General features: G+C 37.8%; 3 protein-coding genes across 3 annotated transcripts in view; all 3 read right to left on the bottom strand.

Moving 5' to 3' along the window:
• LOC130425913 (zinc finger protein 91-like) overlaps positions 1-3,589 on the bottom strand; it is a 235,520-nt gene extending 231,931 nt beyond the window's left edge. The window contains exons 1-2 of the mRNA XM_056752351.1: positions 3,534-3,589; positions 15-1,399 (exon numbers count right to left, since the gene is read on the bottom strand). Coding sequence (XP_056608329.1) covers positions 15-1,374 — 1,360 coding nt within the window. The 5' untranslated portion in view covers positions 1,375-1,399; positions 3,534-3,589. The remainder of the gene's footprint in view (positions 1-14; positions 1,400-3,533) is intronic.
• Positions 3,590-4,194: 605 nt separating this feature from the next.
• Positions 4,195-6,983, bottom strand: LOC130425959 (gastrula zinc finger protein XlCGF8.2DB-like). The gene is made up of 2 exons (XM_056752432.1): positions 6,938-6,983; positions 4,195-5,214 (listed from the first exon to the last, which is right to left on the bottom strand). Exon 2 carries the CDS (start codon positions 5,187-5,189, stop codon positions 4,197-4,199), a length of 993 nt encoding a protein of 330 aa, XP_056608410.1. The 5' UTR covers positions 5,190-5,214; positions 6,938-6,983; the 3' UTR covers positions 4,195-4,196.
• A 6,203-nt stretch (positions 6,984-13,186) lies between these two features.
• LOC130425971 (gastrula zinc finger protein XlCGF8.2DB-like) lies at positions 13,187-17,189 on the bottom strand. The gene is made up of 2 exons (XM_056752448.1): positions 17,134-17,189; positions 13,187-15,130 (listed from the first exon to the last, which is right to left on the bottom strand). Exon 2 carries the CDS (start codon positions 15,109-15,111, stop codon positions 14,191-14,193), a length of 921 nt encoding a protein of 306 aa, XP_056608426.1. The 5' UTR covers positions 15,112-15,130; positions 17,134-17,189; the 3' UTR covers positions 13,187-14,190.
• Between the last annotated feature and the right edge of the window lie 928 nt (positions 17,190-18,117).

The raw sequence follows: 18,117 nt of genomic DNA, 5'->3' as shown, positions 1-18,117 counted from the left end.
GTGCGCCTCGAGACTTGTTTTTTGGCTGAATCTCTTTCCACACTGAGGACATGTGTATGGACGCTCACCAGTGTGAATCATCATGTGGACATTAAGCTGATTTTTCTGTCTAAACCTCTTTCCACACTGTAGACAAGTGTATCGGCGCTCTCCAGTGTGAATTCTCATGTGGACTTCAATCGTTGATTTCTGTCTGAATCTCTTTCCACACTGAGGACACGCATATGGGCGCTCTTCACTGTGAATTCTCATGTGGTTCTCATGCATCAATCTCTCTTTAAATCTCTTTCCACACTCAAGACATGGGTAAGGTCGCTCTTCACTGTGAATTCTAATGTGCACCTTAAGATAATTTCGCTGTTTAAAACTCTTTCCACAGTGATGACACGTGTATGGCCGCTCTTCAGTGTGAATTCTAATGTGCTCCTCAAGATTCTGTTTCTGTGTGAAACTTTTTTCACAGTGAGGACACGGATATCTGTCCTCTTCAGTGTGAATTTTCATGTGTACCATAAGATAATTTTTCTGTGTAAAACTCGTTCCACACTGAGTACATGTGTATGGTCGCACTCCAGTGTGAATTCTGATGTGCACTTCCAGATTTGATTTCTGTTTAAAACTCTTTCCACACTGAGGACATGTGAATGGACGCTCTCCAGTGTGAATTCTCAGGTGGTCCTCAAGCTTTGTTTTGCGGTTGAAACTCTTTCCACACTGAGAACACGGGTATGGATGCACTTCAGTGTGAATTCTAATGTGCTTCTCAAGTATTGATTTCTTTGTGAAACTCTTTTCACACTGAGGACATGTGTGTCGGCTATCTCCAGTGTGAATTCTGATGTGCTTTTTAAGCGTTGATCTGTGTTTAAAACTCTTCTCACACTGAGGACACTTGTATTGACTCTCTCCAGTGTGGATTCTAATGTGCGCCTCAAGCGTTGATTTGCATTCAAAACTCTTTCCACACTGAGGACATGTGTATGGACACTCTCCAGTGTGAATTCTGATGTGCTCCTCAAGTGTTGATTTGCAGACAAAATTCTTTCCACACTGAGGACATGCGTGTCGGCTTTCTTCAGTGTGAATTCTCATGTGCTTTTTAAGCGTTGATTTGTGTTTAAATCTTTTTCCACACTGAGGACACGTGTATGGACGCTCTCCAGTGTGAACACTCACGTGTCTCTGAAGAAGACATTTGTATTTGAAACTCTTCTCACAGTGAGAGCAGGTGAAAGGCTCGTCTGTCTCAGTTCTTTGTTTCCTTTTTGGAGAGGAAATCTTGTTCTTCTGCAAACTACTAGAAGACATTTCTAGCGTTACAAGATTCTGATACTGATGTTTCTCTTCAACTTCATTCATGGCTTCACCGAACATCACTGTGTGGTATGGTGGAACAGACCTTCCAAAAAAATAAATACATTTTCACATTAACAACTCAACAAAACATTTGAATAAAATGGTTAGAACAACTTGTCTCCACCTGTGACGCCCACGGACCATTGGCTGAACGTCTGATCCATAAATTGTCCATCAGCCAGAACGCGCTTTTCAAGTTAGAAAATGCGAGGCATGCAGCGCTGCTGTTTTGGTTGACTTTTTTAAAAGAGCAGCGCACATCGTTTTTTCACAAGTTGCTAGGTAACCATGGAAAAATCTCTCCTGTCAGTCAAGGATTATAGCCAGCAATTTAGTTGCTGTTAACCAATATATTATCAGAAACTTAAAAAAGTTACAAGCAGAGGGCGCTTCCTCTGACCTTTCTGGGTTAACCGCGTGAGCCAACACAAGTTTCTTCTCCATCATTGCAGTCTCCGGGCGTTTCAAGTAGTGTTGTAGTTATGGATTATTTTAGTAATCCTACCAATTATTCTATCGATTAATCGAGTATTCGGATAACAAATACTTTTTCTTTATTAAAAGCAATACTAAATATACAAGAAAAAACAAGACAGGTCTCTTAAAATTAACAAATCACTTGTTTCCTTTTTATGGAAAATAACATATTTAGTTCTGTATTTTATGTTCTTAGTATGAAATAGTAATGTATTTGTCCACAGAAACTACTGTAGTTAACCAGACTTTTATTTTTGGCAGGTCGTCTGAAGACGCTTATTTTTAAGTGTTTGTTCAATTCATTCCCTCAGTAAAATGTTTTGAAATAAGCTTTCAGAGCAACTCTGGAGATGAAGTTTGTGTGTTCTCATACAACGTAGACTCGGACAAATTCACAAGAACGCATGTAGCGCTTTAAACGTTGAAATGTTAAGCGTTAAAATGTTTAAATAACAGGATTCTGCATCCACAAGTCCGCATCTGGTTGTATGAAGGCAATGCAACAGGTGTTCTGCCAAATTATGCTACCCTATCAAATTTTTCTAACTCCATATAAAACAGAACTAACCCCTCAACTGACCCAACCCTTACACCTAAAGCCACGTTCACACTGCCACCAAAACACGATTATTTTGCGCGACCCAGATCTGTTTACTGCATGACAGTGTGAACAGGTCAAACCAGATGGAATCCAATCTTTTTTAATCTGATCTGAGCCACTTCCATATGTGGTCCTAAATCAGATACAGGTCTGATGTTTCGCAATGCGACCTCAGTCTGAACAGTCATATCGGAATTCATGAGAATTTTTCCGTCATTGTAGATCGACTTGCGTCATAATACTGCGCTAATTTAAAGCTTCACGCTATTCTATTGACGGAAGAGCAGTTTACAGATCGGTTCCCAAACATTAAGCGTCAGATTAAAAACATAAATCCTTGCACAGTCTACCACAGGTGAACCGCACGATGCGATGCAACACATGATGACTATAGAACCCGTTATTAGAATACATTTTGTCACTGGACACGGCGCGATGCAACGTTCAAACCGACACGCACTCAGCACCGCTCAAAGTCAAACACACCCGCTGACTTGACCCTTGCTTAATTCTGTATGAAAGCGTTACGTGTTATTGTTGTTTTGCGCATGCGATTCAGTTTATAACCATCATCAGTTCACACTGGAATCTGATATTGGCCACATTTAAAAAATAGTGTGAGCAGCCAAACAAAAAATCAGATCACAGCAAAAAATCGTAATTGAGCATTAAGGCTTGCAGTGTGAACGTGACCCAATCACAACACGAGGGAAGCAAGATTCTATGGGTAACATAAATAGTCAGAACACCGACTGAAGTCCTAAAGTTCGGTTTAATGAGAAGGAACGGAGCAGTAACAAAATGCATTCTTTTAGGGCATATTCAACAGTGTCAAAATGGTACACAGCATGAATTGCACAGCTGCAGAACGGGCTTTTTAAGTTGCGCTTCATAAATATTGTCAATGTATTAAAGTGACTAAAAATGGCTACAAATTTGGCTAACTTTAGCGAATATCCTTGTGGTTATAAATCACATCTAAAGATGACTTGAAGAGGTCTTTAAAGATAGATATAACTGTAAAACATAAGACCATGATTCAGTCTGAACCCTAACAGTTAAAATAACCTAAAAACATCACATTTTGTTCTGATATTACCTCAGACATTGCGGGATAAACACTCCTCGATGTTAGCGCAGCTTCTCTGTTGTTGCTCATATTACCGTAAACACAGTGATAGTGACGCACACTCTTCCGTCTACAGGATATCACCGTAATGATAGTTATACACGCGCCTTCTTTCTTGTCCAAAAGTCAAGACCAATTTTATTTATAAACTATAAGACAAAATAAATTGAGAATTGTGCAACAGTAACAGCAACTCTGATGTTTCTCTGTCTTTCATTACATTTAATGTTGCTGTCTTGAATATCCAACTGTAAATACAGATATTTTTCCCTGTTGCAGTCTTTTCCTGTAAATGTATCACTCTCGACTGTATTTTAAAAATACATACAAATAAAAGAGTAACATTCTGTTTTTTACTTGACATGGAAAATTACAGTTTTCTTACAGTGCATGTCTCTCTGAGCCCATCCCTTGATCAGTTCTTCGAATCCTGTTCCCGGAAGCCAATGATTATATTTTATAATTGTTGAAATATAAATATTTTACAAAAACCAATTGACTTAATTGATCCAAACTAATTGAATTGATTAAAGAAGAAGGTCAAATACACCCGTGATGACTTGAGTGAGTAAAATATATGTCGATTTAATTTCTAAGAGCAAATCTACATTTTATGCTGAGAATTTCCAATGTTCATGGACGCTCTCCAGTATGAATTTTCTTGTGCACCTTAAGATGATTCTGCAGCTTAAAACTCTTTCCACACTGATGACATGGGTACGGACGCTCTCCAGTGTGAATTCTAATGTGCTCCTCAAGATTATGTTTCTGTGTGAAACTCTTTCCACACTGAGGACACGCGTATCTGTGCTCTTCAGTATGAATTTTCATGTGTACCACAAGATAATTCTTCTGTGTAAAACTCTTTCCACACTGAGGACATGTGTGTCGGCTCTCTTCAGTGTGAATTCTGATGTGCACTTCAAGATTTGATTTCTGATTAAAACTCTTTCCACAATGAGGACATGTGAATGGACGCTCTCCAGTATGAATTCTCACATGGTCCTCAAGCTTTACTTTGCGTTTGAATCTCTTTCCACACTGAGGACACGTGTATGGACGCTCTTCAATGTGACTTATAATGTGCTTCTCAAGTATTGATTTCTGTGTGAAACTCTTTTCACACTGAGGACATGTGTGTCGACTCTCTCCAGTGTGAATACTAATGTGCTTCTTAAGCGATGATTTGTGTTTGAAACTCTTTCCACACTGAGGACACGTGTAAGGACGCTCTCCAGTGTGAACTCTAATGTGCTTCTCAAGCATTGATTTGCAGTCTAAATTCTTTCCACACTGAGGACATGTGTGCTGGCTTTCTCCAGTGTGATTTCTTATGTGCTTTTTAAGAGTTGATTTGTGTTTGAAACTCTTTCCACACTGAGGACACGTGTATGGACGCTCTTCACTGTGAATTTTCATGTGTACCTGAAGAAGACATTTGTATTTGAAACTCTTTCCACACTGAGAGCAGGTGAACGGCTCCTCTGCTTCTGTTCTTTGTTTCATTTTTGGAGAGAAAATCTTGTTCTTCTGCAAACTACTAGAAGACATTTCTAGCGTTACAAGATTCTGAGGTTTCTGACACTGATGTTTCTCCTCAACTTCATTCATGGCTTCACTGAACATCACTGTGTGGTTTAGTGGAACAGACCTTCCAAAAGAAAGAATACATTTACATATAAACAATTTGACAAAATATTTTAACAAAATGGTTAAACTATTAATTAGGGCAGATAATAGGCAAATTGGGGATACGCAGGTGTAACCGGAACGCTCCGCACCGCTCTAAGCGAGCCTGGAAACAGGTCGGTCCAGCATGGGAGTCGGGCACTCTAGCGAGGAGGGTAAAGACCGCAGTCTCTTGCGTCTGTCGCTAGAGCGTCCTTGAGGCCGGGGAGTGAGGTTAACATACTGCACAGCCCTTCATTAGCTTGCCTCGGTTACACAGGGTCTGAGTTTTTGGTTTACAGTAGGGCTGCAACGATGTGCATGAAATGCGTCGACGCGTCATATTATTTACATTTATCTGCTGTAATGGCAGTTTCTGTTGGCGGGCCTGTGTAAGTTAATCAGCAGACTGAGATAAAGTATAATTTATACATATATATATTTTACACAGTCTATGGATATTCCCGAAGTTGTAAATCCGAAGGTGAATAAATAAAAGTTATTGGCTTGGAAATTCCGTTTCGCGAACTGCCGCGGATTTACGTTACTAGACACTCCATAAACCAAAGTAGGACCTTAATAATACATAGTTATGTGCTCGAGGTTCACGGCATAAATTTATAATCACTGTTGTTACTAACCTGCGGTTAACTTTTGACACCTTCGTGAATGTACACCGGTACTCTGAGGTACTCTTGAGTTGATTTACACCGAGATGAGAAACATTGAGTATTTGGTTTCAGAACAGCTGATTTGAGTTAGTTCTATCAACTCTGTGAAGGCTTAACTTAAGTTTAGCACATACATCACGACTACGACAAGCCATGATCAATGGAGCTCTGATATTACCGTTCACCATGGCAACAGCACCAAAGAAAACATGGCGGCAGAAAGCAAGTCACACTTTCCTGATCGCCGGTACGAACCCTGCTTGGAGCAGATTTGGGTAAAAATGGCTGCACATCTAAATGAATTGCTTATTACCTTTATCGCTTCGTTTCTGCATATGTCTGTATTTATTCATTTCTTTATTAATGGACTTTATTTACACACAGGCTTGAGTTTCCCCACTTTCTTGGGTTTGACATAGATCTCGTATTCTGAAACGGAAAACCCAGAGTTTCCCTCATTTCAGGGTTAATATACTCAGAGTTTTCTTTAAACCCTCTTTCTCAAACGGCCCCAGACCTTGTTCAAGCTATGAGAGACTAAAGGATAACTGACTTAAGTTTAATCAACTCTGAGAAGTCTGACTCTCACACTGCAACCCAATTTGCATACTATTTGTCCTTCATAGTTTTGGAAATTAAAATGATAATGGCACAATTCATAATATGTTTAAATAACCAAGTAAGAAATAATGAACGATCTGCGTATGCGAGTTTGCCATGCGCGCGCAGACACACACACACTTTACCATGACAACATGCATAATTTTAGGACATATTTAAATCAGTCAATATGGTACACAACATAAATTGCAAGGCTGCAGAACGTGCATTTAAAGTTACACTTCATAAATAGTGTAAATGTATTAAAGTAACTAAAAAGGGCTAACGTTACATATTTAGCATTATTAATCACATCTACAGATGACTTGAAGAGGTCTTTAAAGATAGATATAACTGAAAAACATAAGACCATGATTCAGTCTGAACCTTAACAGTTAAAATAACCTGAACCGTGACAATTTGTTCTGATATTACCTCAGACATTGCGGATAAACAGTCCTCGATGTTAGCGTAGCTTCTCTGTTACTCATATTACCGTAAACACAGTGATAGTGACGCACACTCTTCTGTCTACAGGACATTACCGAAATGATACTTATACACGCGCACTCTCAGTCGAGTCCAATTTTATTTAAAAACAATAAGACAAAATAAATTGACTACAGTGCTGTACAGAAAGTTCACTGTGCAAAAATTATACTAGTTACCTTAATTAAATCCTTAGTTAACATTATTTCAAAGTTCAAAGTGTTTATTGTCAAATGCACAGTGAGCTTCATGTGTCAGCTTGCTCCGAGCAAAATATTAGATTACTAACTACAGCTGCTGCTGTATTGCAAATCATCACAATATCAAAAGATCAGCCTGTGTGACATGTTAAGTCTCTTTGTACTAACATACGGGTTAGATTTAGTCTTCATTAAAATAAAACTCACACATTAGATGCTAAAATGCACAGCACATATGATATTTAGGACCCAACTCTCTTTTAACAAAATAGTCTTCACTTTGTTTGAAGAATTATCATATTATTTGCATAAAGATTTTATAAATGATCCAAACATTAAAATACTAAGAATTTTAATAACTGTCCACATTCATCACTTAAATTAAGTCTATTCCACCAAAATACATTATTTAGATTGTTACTTAGTACAGATCTATGTGTCTATCAAATGCAAAATAGGACACAGATGTATCAATATACCTTTTGATGGAAATCTGTGACCACAAATTTGTAAAAATGTATTCAATATAAAACGATTTGCAGTTTAATACATGATTTAAAACTCACACAATTAAAAAAATTTACTTGTGGAACTCAGTGAAGTGACTTCAACGTGGCTTTATAAAGCTTTTGATCACTTAAAGAAGAAGCTTTTGCTGTTAATTAAAAGTTTGATCTGAAAAGATTTTAAACTAAGCTGTATAATCAATCAATAGCCTATTTCCACTATTAGGGGCTCAGTTTTAAAACTATTTATGCAATTCAAGAACTGTTCAATCATGTGTACTAGACCCTATTATGCAGAAATTAATATAGAAATCCCATAAATACTGGATGCAAAAAAAAGTAAAATGGTTTAACCAAGATTTCATTGGTTAATCTTTGAGTGTACATGTCTGTAGAGGAGTCAAGATTTTTACACACTACTTGTAATCCTGCTCCATGGTCATTCAAGAATGCAAGTTCAATGTTTTTAAAGTTGATAATACAGACACAGGCCACATAAAAGTAATATGTGCGCCTTTTGACGATAAATAAAAAGTCCTCTCTGGAATCATGCAGTTGATGTAGAAACGTCAAAATGAAAAACCATTGTTGCATGCGGGTTCTGCGGACACGAGAAGAAATATAAAAATACAGCTTCTGACAGTTTTCCCGCTACAATTTTAATTACTAAACAGACTATCGACGATGACGTCACTGCACACGAGAAACCCTACAAGTCTCAAACTTCTATGTAAACGCGTTTTATGCATAGCCGGTTTATAATTTTGCATGCAAACGGGTTTCTTTCTAAGCTGATTTTTGATAGATATACAGTACATTTCGTTTGTGCATGTTAACGCACTCAATGTGGCCTTAATCTTAGATGACATGAGGAGAAGTAACAGCAACTCCCGTGTTTCTCTGTCTTTCACTACATTAACTGTTGCTGTCTTGAAAATCCAACTGTAAAAAAAACAGTAATTTTCTGTAAACTAGAAAAACTGAAATAAACCGTATATCCCCCCTGTAAAAATATAGGATATAAGGATATATATCAAATCTGTTTCCCACTTTTCTTGTAAATTTGTTGTCTTTCTGTAATTTTTGACAGTATTTTTAAAAAAAACTAGAAAAACAGATATTTTTCCGTTGCTGTCTTTCCTGTATTACTTTTTTACTGTATTAAAAAAATACATACAAATAAAAGAGTAACATTCTGTTTTTTATTTTACATGGAAAATCTGAGAAAAATGTTTATAACATTTCTGTAAAATTACAGTTTTCTTACAGTGCATGTTTCTTCAATACTGTTTCTCTGAGCCCGCCCCTCAATCAGTTCTTCAAATCCTGTTTCCGGACGCCATTGATTATAATTTATATTTGTTGAAATATAAATATTTTACAAAAACCAATTGACCTAATTGATCCAAACTAATAGAATTGATTAAAGAAGAAGGTCAAATACACCCGTGACGGCTTGAGAGTGAGTAAAATATTTGTCGATTTAATTTCTCAGAGCAAATCTACATTTTATGCTGAGAATTTCCAATGTTCATGGACGCTCTCCAGTGTGAATTTTCTTGTGCGCCTTAAGATGATTTTGCAGCTTAAAACTCTTTCCACACTGAGAACACGTGTATGGTCGCTCTCCAGTGTGAACTCTAATGTGCTCCTCAAGTGTTGATTTGCAGTTGAATTTCTTTTCACATTGTGGACATGTGTGTCGGCTCTCTCCAGTGTGAATACTAATGTGCTTTTTAAGCGTTGATCTGTGTTTAAAACTCTTTCCACACTGAGGACAAACGTATGGACGCTCTTCAGTGTGAATTCTGATGTGCTCCTCAAGCATTGACTTGCAGTCTAAATTCTTTCCACACTGAGGACATGTGTGTTGGCTTTCTCCAGTGTGATTTCTTATGTGCTTTTTAAGCGTTGATTTGTGTTTGAAACTCTTTCCACACTGAGGACACGTGAATGGTCGCTCTTCACTGTGAATTTTCATGTGTACCTTAAAAAGACAATTGTATTTGAAACACTTTTCGCACTGAGAGCAGGTGAACGGCTCGCTTGCTTTCCTTTTTGAGAGGAAATCTTGTTCTTCTGCAAACTACTAGAAGACATTTCCAGCTTTACAAGATTCTGAGGTTTCTGATCCTGATGTTTCTCCTCAACTTTATTCATGGCTTCACTGAACATCACTTTGTGGTATGGTGGAATAGACCTTCCAATAGAAAGAAATACATTTACACATTAACAAATCATATTTTACTCAATATTTTAACAGAATATTTTAACAAAATGGTACAGTCTATGAATATATCCGACAAACAGCGATCACGAGCCTCGGATGCAGTAAGTTAGTGAAAGGACGGAGGATCATCACAGCATAGATATGCAATCACAAACAGACGGAGAGTTAACGTAGAAGTAGACTTTCATAATAAATGACTTTATTTTAACACTATGCTTTACATTAATGATTTACATTAACGCTATTGTACTAGTGTATGTTAGTGTATGTGAACCTTTGCAGATTGTAACCCTGCTTAAGCAAGTCACCATGCGTGTGTACGTGAAGATCAGGCGTTACACTTTCCAAGATGTTCCAATGTTTTTATTATCCTTCATAATCACAAAGTGATAATCTATGGTTTTGTTTAAAATGTATTTTGCTGAGTATAGCGTAATTGATTAGAAGCACCGGAAGCGGTCTGAATGTTGTGCGTCTTCATACGCAATAACTCTTTTTAAACCTCTGAATTAACTGTAAACTGTTGGATAAGATAAACATGTAACATATCATCTCTTCTCGTTGTGTTCTAACTGTTATTTACTTTGGGGAGCAAAATGATCCATGCGACTTTAGAAGAAGGTGCATTAAGCGCATCATTCTGAGTTCAGGATTAAAGAACGACTTGTCTCCCCGTTCTCATCCTCCATAGAAAACTATGTTTTGATGATAAGTTTTGATACATCTTATTCCACGTAGAGAAAAATGGAAGCCTAGCGTTTAATTAAAAATGCACGGGGAAACGACAAAAATCCACTCTGGTCCAAAATTTCTCTCCTGAAATCAAAGAACATCCATATAAATGAATTCAGCATCTCCTCATACAGGATCTTCTACAAAAGCACATATGACATTAGTCACTGAGATGGTCTCTGTGTGTCTCTCGCAGTCTTAAACGGAAAACCCAGAGTTTCCCTCATTTCAGGGTTAATATACTCAGAGTTTTCTTTAAACCTCCTTTCTCAAACGGGCCCAGACCTTGTTCAAGCTATGAGAGACTAAAGGATAACTGACTTAAGTTTAATCAACTCTGAGAAGTCTGACTCTCACACTGCAACCCAATTTGCATACTATTTGTCCTTCATAGTTTTGGAAATTAAAATGATAATGGCACAATTCATAATATGTTTAAATAACCAAGTAAGAAATAATGAACGATCTGCGTATGCGAGTTTGCCATGCGCGCGCAGACACACACACACTTTACCATGACAACATGCATTCTTTTAGGACATATTTAAATCAGTCAATATGGGACACAACATAAAATGCACGGCTGCAGAATGTGCATTTTAAGTTACACTTCATAAATTGTGTACATGCATTAAAGTAACTAAAATGGCTACAAATTTGGCTAACTTTAGCGAATATCCTTGTGGTTATAAATCACATCTACAGATGACTTGAAGAGGTCTTTAAAGATAGATATAACTGAAAAAACATAAGACCATGATTCAGTCTGAACCCTAACAGTTAAAATAACCTAAAAACATCACATTTTGTTCTGATATTACCTCAGACATTGCGGATAAACAGTCCTCGATGTTAGCGCAGCTTCTGTTACTGATATTACCGTAAACAATGTGATAGTGCCGCACACTCTTCTGCTGACCTGATATTACCGTAATGATACTTATACCGTAATTGATACCAATTTTTATTTAAAATCCATAAGACAAAATAAATTGACTACAGTGCTGTACAGAAAGTTCACACAATGTGCAAAAATTATACTAGTTACCTTAATTAAATCCTTAGTTAACATTATTTCAAAGTTCAAAGTGTTTATTGTCAAATGCACAGGGAGCTTCAGTTTCCCTGTACAATGAAATTCTTTCTTTGCTGTCCACAATGAATGGGAAGAACAAGTACACAACTTTGTAATAAAATAAGATATTTAAACAAACAAACAAATAAATAATTTAACACACAGATAGGACAGTACAGTGCATCCAGGAAGTATTTACAGCACTTCACTTTTTACACATTTTTGTTGTTACAGCCTTATTCCAAAATGGATAAAATTCTTTTCTTTCCTTAAAAATTAAAAACGAAAAAAAGCACATCGGGTTGATGGGGAGCATCGGTGCACAGCCATTTTTAGATCTCTCCCGAGATGTTCAATCGGGTTCAGGTCTGGTTTTCAAGGAGGATGTCTCTGTACATTACTGCATTCATCTTTCCCTCGAACTAGTCTCCCAGTTCCTGCCGCTTAAAAACATCCCCACAGCATGATGCTGCCACCACCATGCTTAACTGAAGGGATGGTATTGGCCAGGTGATAAGCGTGCCTGGTTTCCTCCAGACATGACTCTTGCTATTCTTTTATCAGAACAGATCACTTTGTTTCTCATGGTCTGAGTCCATCAGGTGCCTTTTGGCTGTCATGTGCCTTTTACTGAGAAGGGAATTCCGTCTGACCACTTTGCCATAGAGGACTGATTGGTGGAGTGCTGCAGAAATTGTTGTTCTTCTGGAAGGTTCTCCTCCCAGCTGGAGCTCTGTCAGAGTGACCAACAGGTTCTTGGTCACCTGCCTGACTAAGGCCCTTCTCCCCCGATCGCTCAGTTTGACCGGGCGGACAGCTCAAGGAAGAGTCCTGGTGGTTCCAAAATTCTTCCATTTATCATCTCATGGAAGACCAGTGGAAGCAAGATGCACCGGAGCTCAATTTCGAGGGTCATTGCAAAGGCTGTGAATACTTATGTACATGTGCTTTTTTCGTTTTTACTTTTAATACATTTGGAAAGATGTCAAACAAACTTCACGTTGTCATTATGGGGAATTGTTTGTAGAATTTTGAGGAAAGTGATTCCTTTCCTGTAGCTCAGTGATAAGAGCAAGGTTGTGGGTTCGATCCCAGGGGATTGCACATACCTAAGTATAAATGTATATGTTAATGCAGTGTGAGCCACTTTGGATAAAAGCATCTGCCAAATGTAAATGTAATGAATTTAATACATTTTGGAATAAGGCTGTACTGTAACATTACAAAATGTGGAAAAAGTGAAGCCATGTGAATACTTTCCGGATGCACTGTACGTGTCTGTTTAGGTGTTGTGTGTCATACTTGAGTTTATCAGAGGAACACACACACACAAGCGCACATACACACATATTTAAATGCATTCCTTGATAAATGACATTCAAGCCTATGTATTTATTACTAGTATTAAAAATATTAACTTGTGTCTGTGGATTTAAATTATTTTAGTCATGATATGGAACAGAATTGTCTTTTTATTACTCAATCTCTCAACTCAAGCAGTGCAGTTAAGGTGCCGTTAAGACAACGAGATTGATGAGTCAGCTTGCTCCAAGGCAAAGAATAGTAAGTAAAATATAGCACCGCCATGCTATTCAAAAGCCGCTGAGAGGCTTAACTGGAAGTGCTGTATTTGTGAGGCTTAAAAAATAGGAATTCAATGTTCATAACAGTTATTTTTTCAACAGATGCATGGATCAAATTTTATGTTAAAGCAAATGCCCATCAAACTTCTATCCATTATTATTTATCTTAGCTTCCAAAAAAAGACAGATTTAGTTTTTTTGGTCTGTCAGGGTGGCTGATTTTGGTTTTAACTTTCACATGACGTAAAAATCCTCTTTTAATAAACAAAACCAGGAACATCTTGGCACTAGATAGAACTCTGTCATCCATCATGACAGTGAAAATGGTTGACCTGGAACCTCAGTGTTTTAAATGGGAGCCGCCAACCCCTGTGCTGAAAGCCTCAGAACTTGCTATCAACACCTACAATAAACAACACTAACCATCATCTCTCACTAAAACCTGCACTAAGAAATGCTGAATTAAATAAATATTTTTATTCCTGTACAAATTTATGTGTCACATTTTTCAGATCAGAACCCCGTCCGCACCCAAACCCTCGCCGCCGGTAAGCAGGCTGGCTTGTGTCAAGAGGACATACCGCCACCTACTGTCCCTGTGTATTCATATATCTGATCTTATGTTTGAAGTTTTATATTTTACATTTATATATGGAAAACGTGTGTGCTTGGCTGTGGCGTTAAGAGAACTGGATTAGGTTGCAAATATTTGAAGTCACAGATTTTTTCAAAGTTTATGAATACTGTGACAGTTACAAGTTTTTGTTTCACATTTATGAAGTCAACAACATTGTTTTTATATTAAGACATGCATCTCTCTATACCCCGTTTCCTTTGAAAGAGCAAATCTACATTTTATGGTGAAATCTCTTTCTACACTGAAGACATGTTCATGGTTCCAGTGTGAATTTTCTTGTGCACCTCCAGACCTGTTTTCTGTTTAAACGTCTTTCCACACTGATGACATGTGAATGGTCGCTCTCCGGTGTGAATTCTCATGTGCCCCTTAAGTTGATTTTGCTGTGTGAAACTCTTTCCACACTGATGACATGTGTGCGGTCGGTCTCCAGTATGAATTCTCATGTGGTCCTTAAGATGATTTTGCTGTTTGAAACTCTTTCCACACTGAAGACATGAGTATGGACGCTCTCCCGTGTGAACCCTGATGTGCACCTCAAGATAATTTTTCTGTGTGAAACTCTTTCCACACTGGGGACACGCGTATCTGCGCACTTCAGTGTGAATGTTGATGTGCACATCAAGCGCTGATCTCTGTTTAAAACTCTTTCCACACCGAGTACACATGTATTGACGCTCATCAGTGTGAGTTCTAATGTGGTTCTCAAGCGTTGATCTCTGTTTAAAACTCTTTCCACACTGAGGACACGTGTATGGACGCACTCCAGTGTGAACTTTTATGTGCTCCTCAATATTTGATTTGTGTTTGAAACTCTTTCCACACTGAGGACACGGGTATGGACGCTCTTCTGTGTGAATTCTCATGTGTCTCTGAAGATGACATTTGTGTTTGAAACTCTTTCCACACTGAGGACACGGGTATGGACGCTCTTCTGTGTGAATTGTCATGTGTCGCTGAAGATGACATTCGTGTTTGAAACTCTTTCCACAGTGAGAGCAGGTAAAAGACTTGCTTCCTTCTGTCCTTTGTTTCCTCTTTGGAGAGAAAAACTTTTTCTTCTGCAAACTACTAGAAGACATTTCTAGCGTAACAAGATTCTGAGGTTTCTGACACTGATGTTTCTCCTCAACTTCATTCATGGTTTCACTGAACATCAGGTATGGAGGAACAGACCTTAAAAGAGAAAGAAATAAATTCATTTTCACAATCACAACTCTGAACAAAAGGGTTAAAATATTAATTGGGACAAATAATATGCACATTTGGCTGCAGGGTCTGAGTTTTACGTTTAAGAACAACGGACTAAAGTACAACTCCGCGTAGTCTGACTTTATCCCACCATCCCAATTTGCATACTACCTGTCCTAAATAGTATTGGGAACCTCAGAGATGACGTATTTTTGTATGTAAACCCCGGGAAACGAGTTATCATTTAAGGACTTCTGGTTCCATTGCTCCAAAATCTATGGGTTTTTGGTAAATTGCCTGAAATAAGGTCTGTGACAAACAAAACCTCTAAATATTTTCACGTTTAATTCTATGACATAAAATGCACCAGTTATAACCCGCTTGTGATTTTTAAAAGCCTGAAACGTTGGTTTCTAACAAGTTGCTAATAGCGACTATTTCCTTTGGCGGGGACATAAGACATCACCGGGCATATAAAGCGAACAAATAATACAACATGCTCACAAGGCCCAGTTGCATAAACTTAGCCGCTGAGTTAAAGCAGCACTGCAATCATTTGTCATGCATTCTGACATCTTTAAAATGTTAAACGTGCGGTCTTCTCATGCTTAACATGGTCAACTTGTCTAAAACAAGTTGTGCATATTACATAGTATTTCTGTGCTCGATAAACTCCCCCAGCGATCGTACAAGTTTTTATCAAACATATAAAACTTTTTCATAACAACTTTTCTTACTCGATTATTGGACAATTCTCCCAGAAAAAGCACGCGGCACGGCCACAGGAGAGCAGAAGGAGCATGTGTTTGCGAAGTTCAGGTGTTTGTTTGTTTGTTTGTTCACTGCATTTGGGTGATGAATGTTATATAATCTGTGGATATAACCCTGGATTTGTAGATGGTTTGAAACTGATATATTGAGCCGTCCCAGCGCTAAAAGATGTCGGACATGAACCGGATGCGGTGAGTGAAACTGATGTCTGTGTTTTGTTTACAATGTGCTTTAGTTCAGCCTACCCCTCCCCCCCCCGCGCACGCGCCGTATGATTTCGGAAGTAATCGAACAGCTGTATCTATCTTTTATAAATGTGATCAAACTAAATACACTTCGAAGATATTAAGTATGCACCTACTTACTTAACCGAGCTTTTATCACGTTACAACCCATCACGCTCTCTTAGATCTCAAAACTTAGGACTTTTGACAACACCTAGAATAACAAAATCCACCAAAGGGGGTCGAGCTTTCACATACGTAGCACCTAAACTCTGGAATAGCCTTCCTGATACTATTCGAGGGTCAGACACAAAACTTCCTTATTTAAACAGCCCCTGGCGTTCGCTTGTTCGTAGTGATGGTGATGTTGATATCGAGTGACCTTTATAGCGGTGTTGGTTTTTCACTTCTATATTTCGGCTTCAAAAGTAAAAATGTTGTGTTAGGACTATTGTGATTTAATAGAGACACACAACAATTTGTAAAGATTATCCTGAGAGACAAACCGTGTAAACATCATAAACTTTTGTTAATCACAGCGCTTCCTTTTTGCGAAAAAAAACATCTCATCACTTCGACTCACTAATGTATGTTTAAACGAGTATGGCTCAAATCATAGTGTGTTTAAATGATTAAGTAAGTAGTAATTAATTATCTGAGTGTATACTACACAGACACACCCATAACCAAATGCATACTTTTAAGGCATATTCAAAGTAGTCACAATGGGATACACCACGAGTTGCAAGGCTGCAGAACGTGCATTTAAATTTACACTTAATAAATAGTGTAAATGCATTAACGTTAAAGTAACAAAAAAGTCAACAAAGTTGGCTAACTTTAGCGAATAACTCTGTCATTCTGAATCTCATCTACAGATGACTTGAAGAGGTCTTTAAAGATATATATAACTGAAAAGCATAAGACCATGATTCAGTCTGAACCCTAACAGTTAAAATAACATGAAAACATCACATTTTGTTCTGATATTACCTCAGACATTGCGGGATAAACACTCCTCGATGTTAGCGCAGCTTCTCTGTTGTTGCTGATATTACCGTAAACACAGTGATAGTGACGCACACTCTTCCGTTGATAGTACCGGAATGATACTTATACACGCGCATATAAACAATAATCAACCATGAACTGAACAGTGGAACAGGTGGTAAAATAACAAAACTAATTAGGGTCTAAACTGAACACAGGTGAACTGAATCAGTTAACAACATAAATAAGGACAAAGAGAATGAAGACACCAAAGAAAGACGAAAGAAGAAAAATGAAGTTGATATCGAGATACTGTTGAACAATGCTGAAGCAAAGTGTATAATAAAAAAAGCTGTTTTAAGCATATGGTAAGAGAAATGGAATAAGGAGATAAAAGGAAGACACCTTTTAGTATCCAAGACTAGGTAGGGAGTGAAAGGAGTAAATATGGATCCAGAAGAGATGACACTATTATATCCAGGATACATATTGGGCACATCAGATTAAACCAACATTTGCACATGCTTGAGAAAAGTGAGAAGCGGTGTGAGCAGAAACATTTATAAAAAATGCGCTGTGCTTTGTTTTACTTTTTGTTTTATTGATTTGCTCCTGTAAAGCTGCTTTGGAACAATGCACATTGTGAAAAGCGCTGTATAAATAAATTGGTATTGGAAAAAACATCGGTATCGAAACAATTGCAAAATACCCAGCCCTAGGTGACAGCAACCAAAATGACACTGGACTTGACGACCAACACAGCTCAGGAAACTGAAACCAAAACGACACTGTACAATTGCAGCAAAAGTGAAAGTGCAATTGTTACAACTTACCCCATGGGTGTGGTTGATTGTAACAGACGGAGGGTTAGTTCTTACACTTGCTAGAACATTCTGTATGAACACAAATAACTAACTCTACAATATTCTGTCTATATTCTATATTGTTTGTACATCTGTAAAAGAGGTAGATATCCACACAATTATC

Source organism: Triplophysa dalaica, chromosome 7, assembly GCF_015846415.1.
Source record: "Triplophysa dalaica isolate WHDGS20190420 chromosome 7, ASM1584641v1, whole genome shotgun sequence".
NCBI lineage: Eukaryota > Metazoa > Chordata > Actinopteri > Cypriniformes > Nemacheilidae > Triplophysa > Triplophysa dalaica.
Note: the sequence above shows the minus strand (reverse complement) of the source record. Positions and strands in the feature narration are given on the sequence as shown.

Bases quoted from the DNA above. Each gene is read 5' to 3' on its own strand.
- LOC130425959 (XM_056752432.1), bottom strand. From the start codon at position 5,189: ATGTTCAGTGAAGCCATGAATGAAGTTGAGGAGAAACATCAGTGTCAG.
- LOC130425971 (XM_056752448.1), bottom strand. From the start codon at position 15,111: ATGTTCAGTGAAACCATGAATGAAGTTGAGGAGAAACATCAGTGTCAG.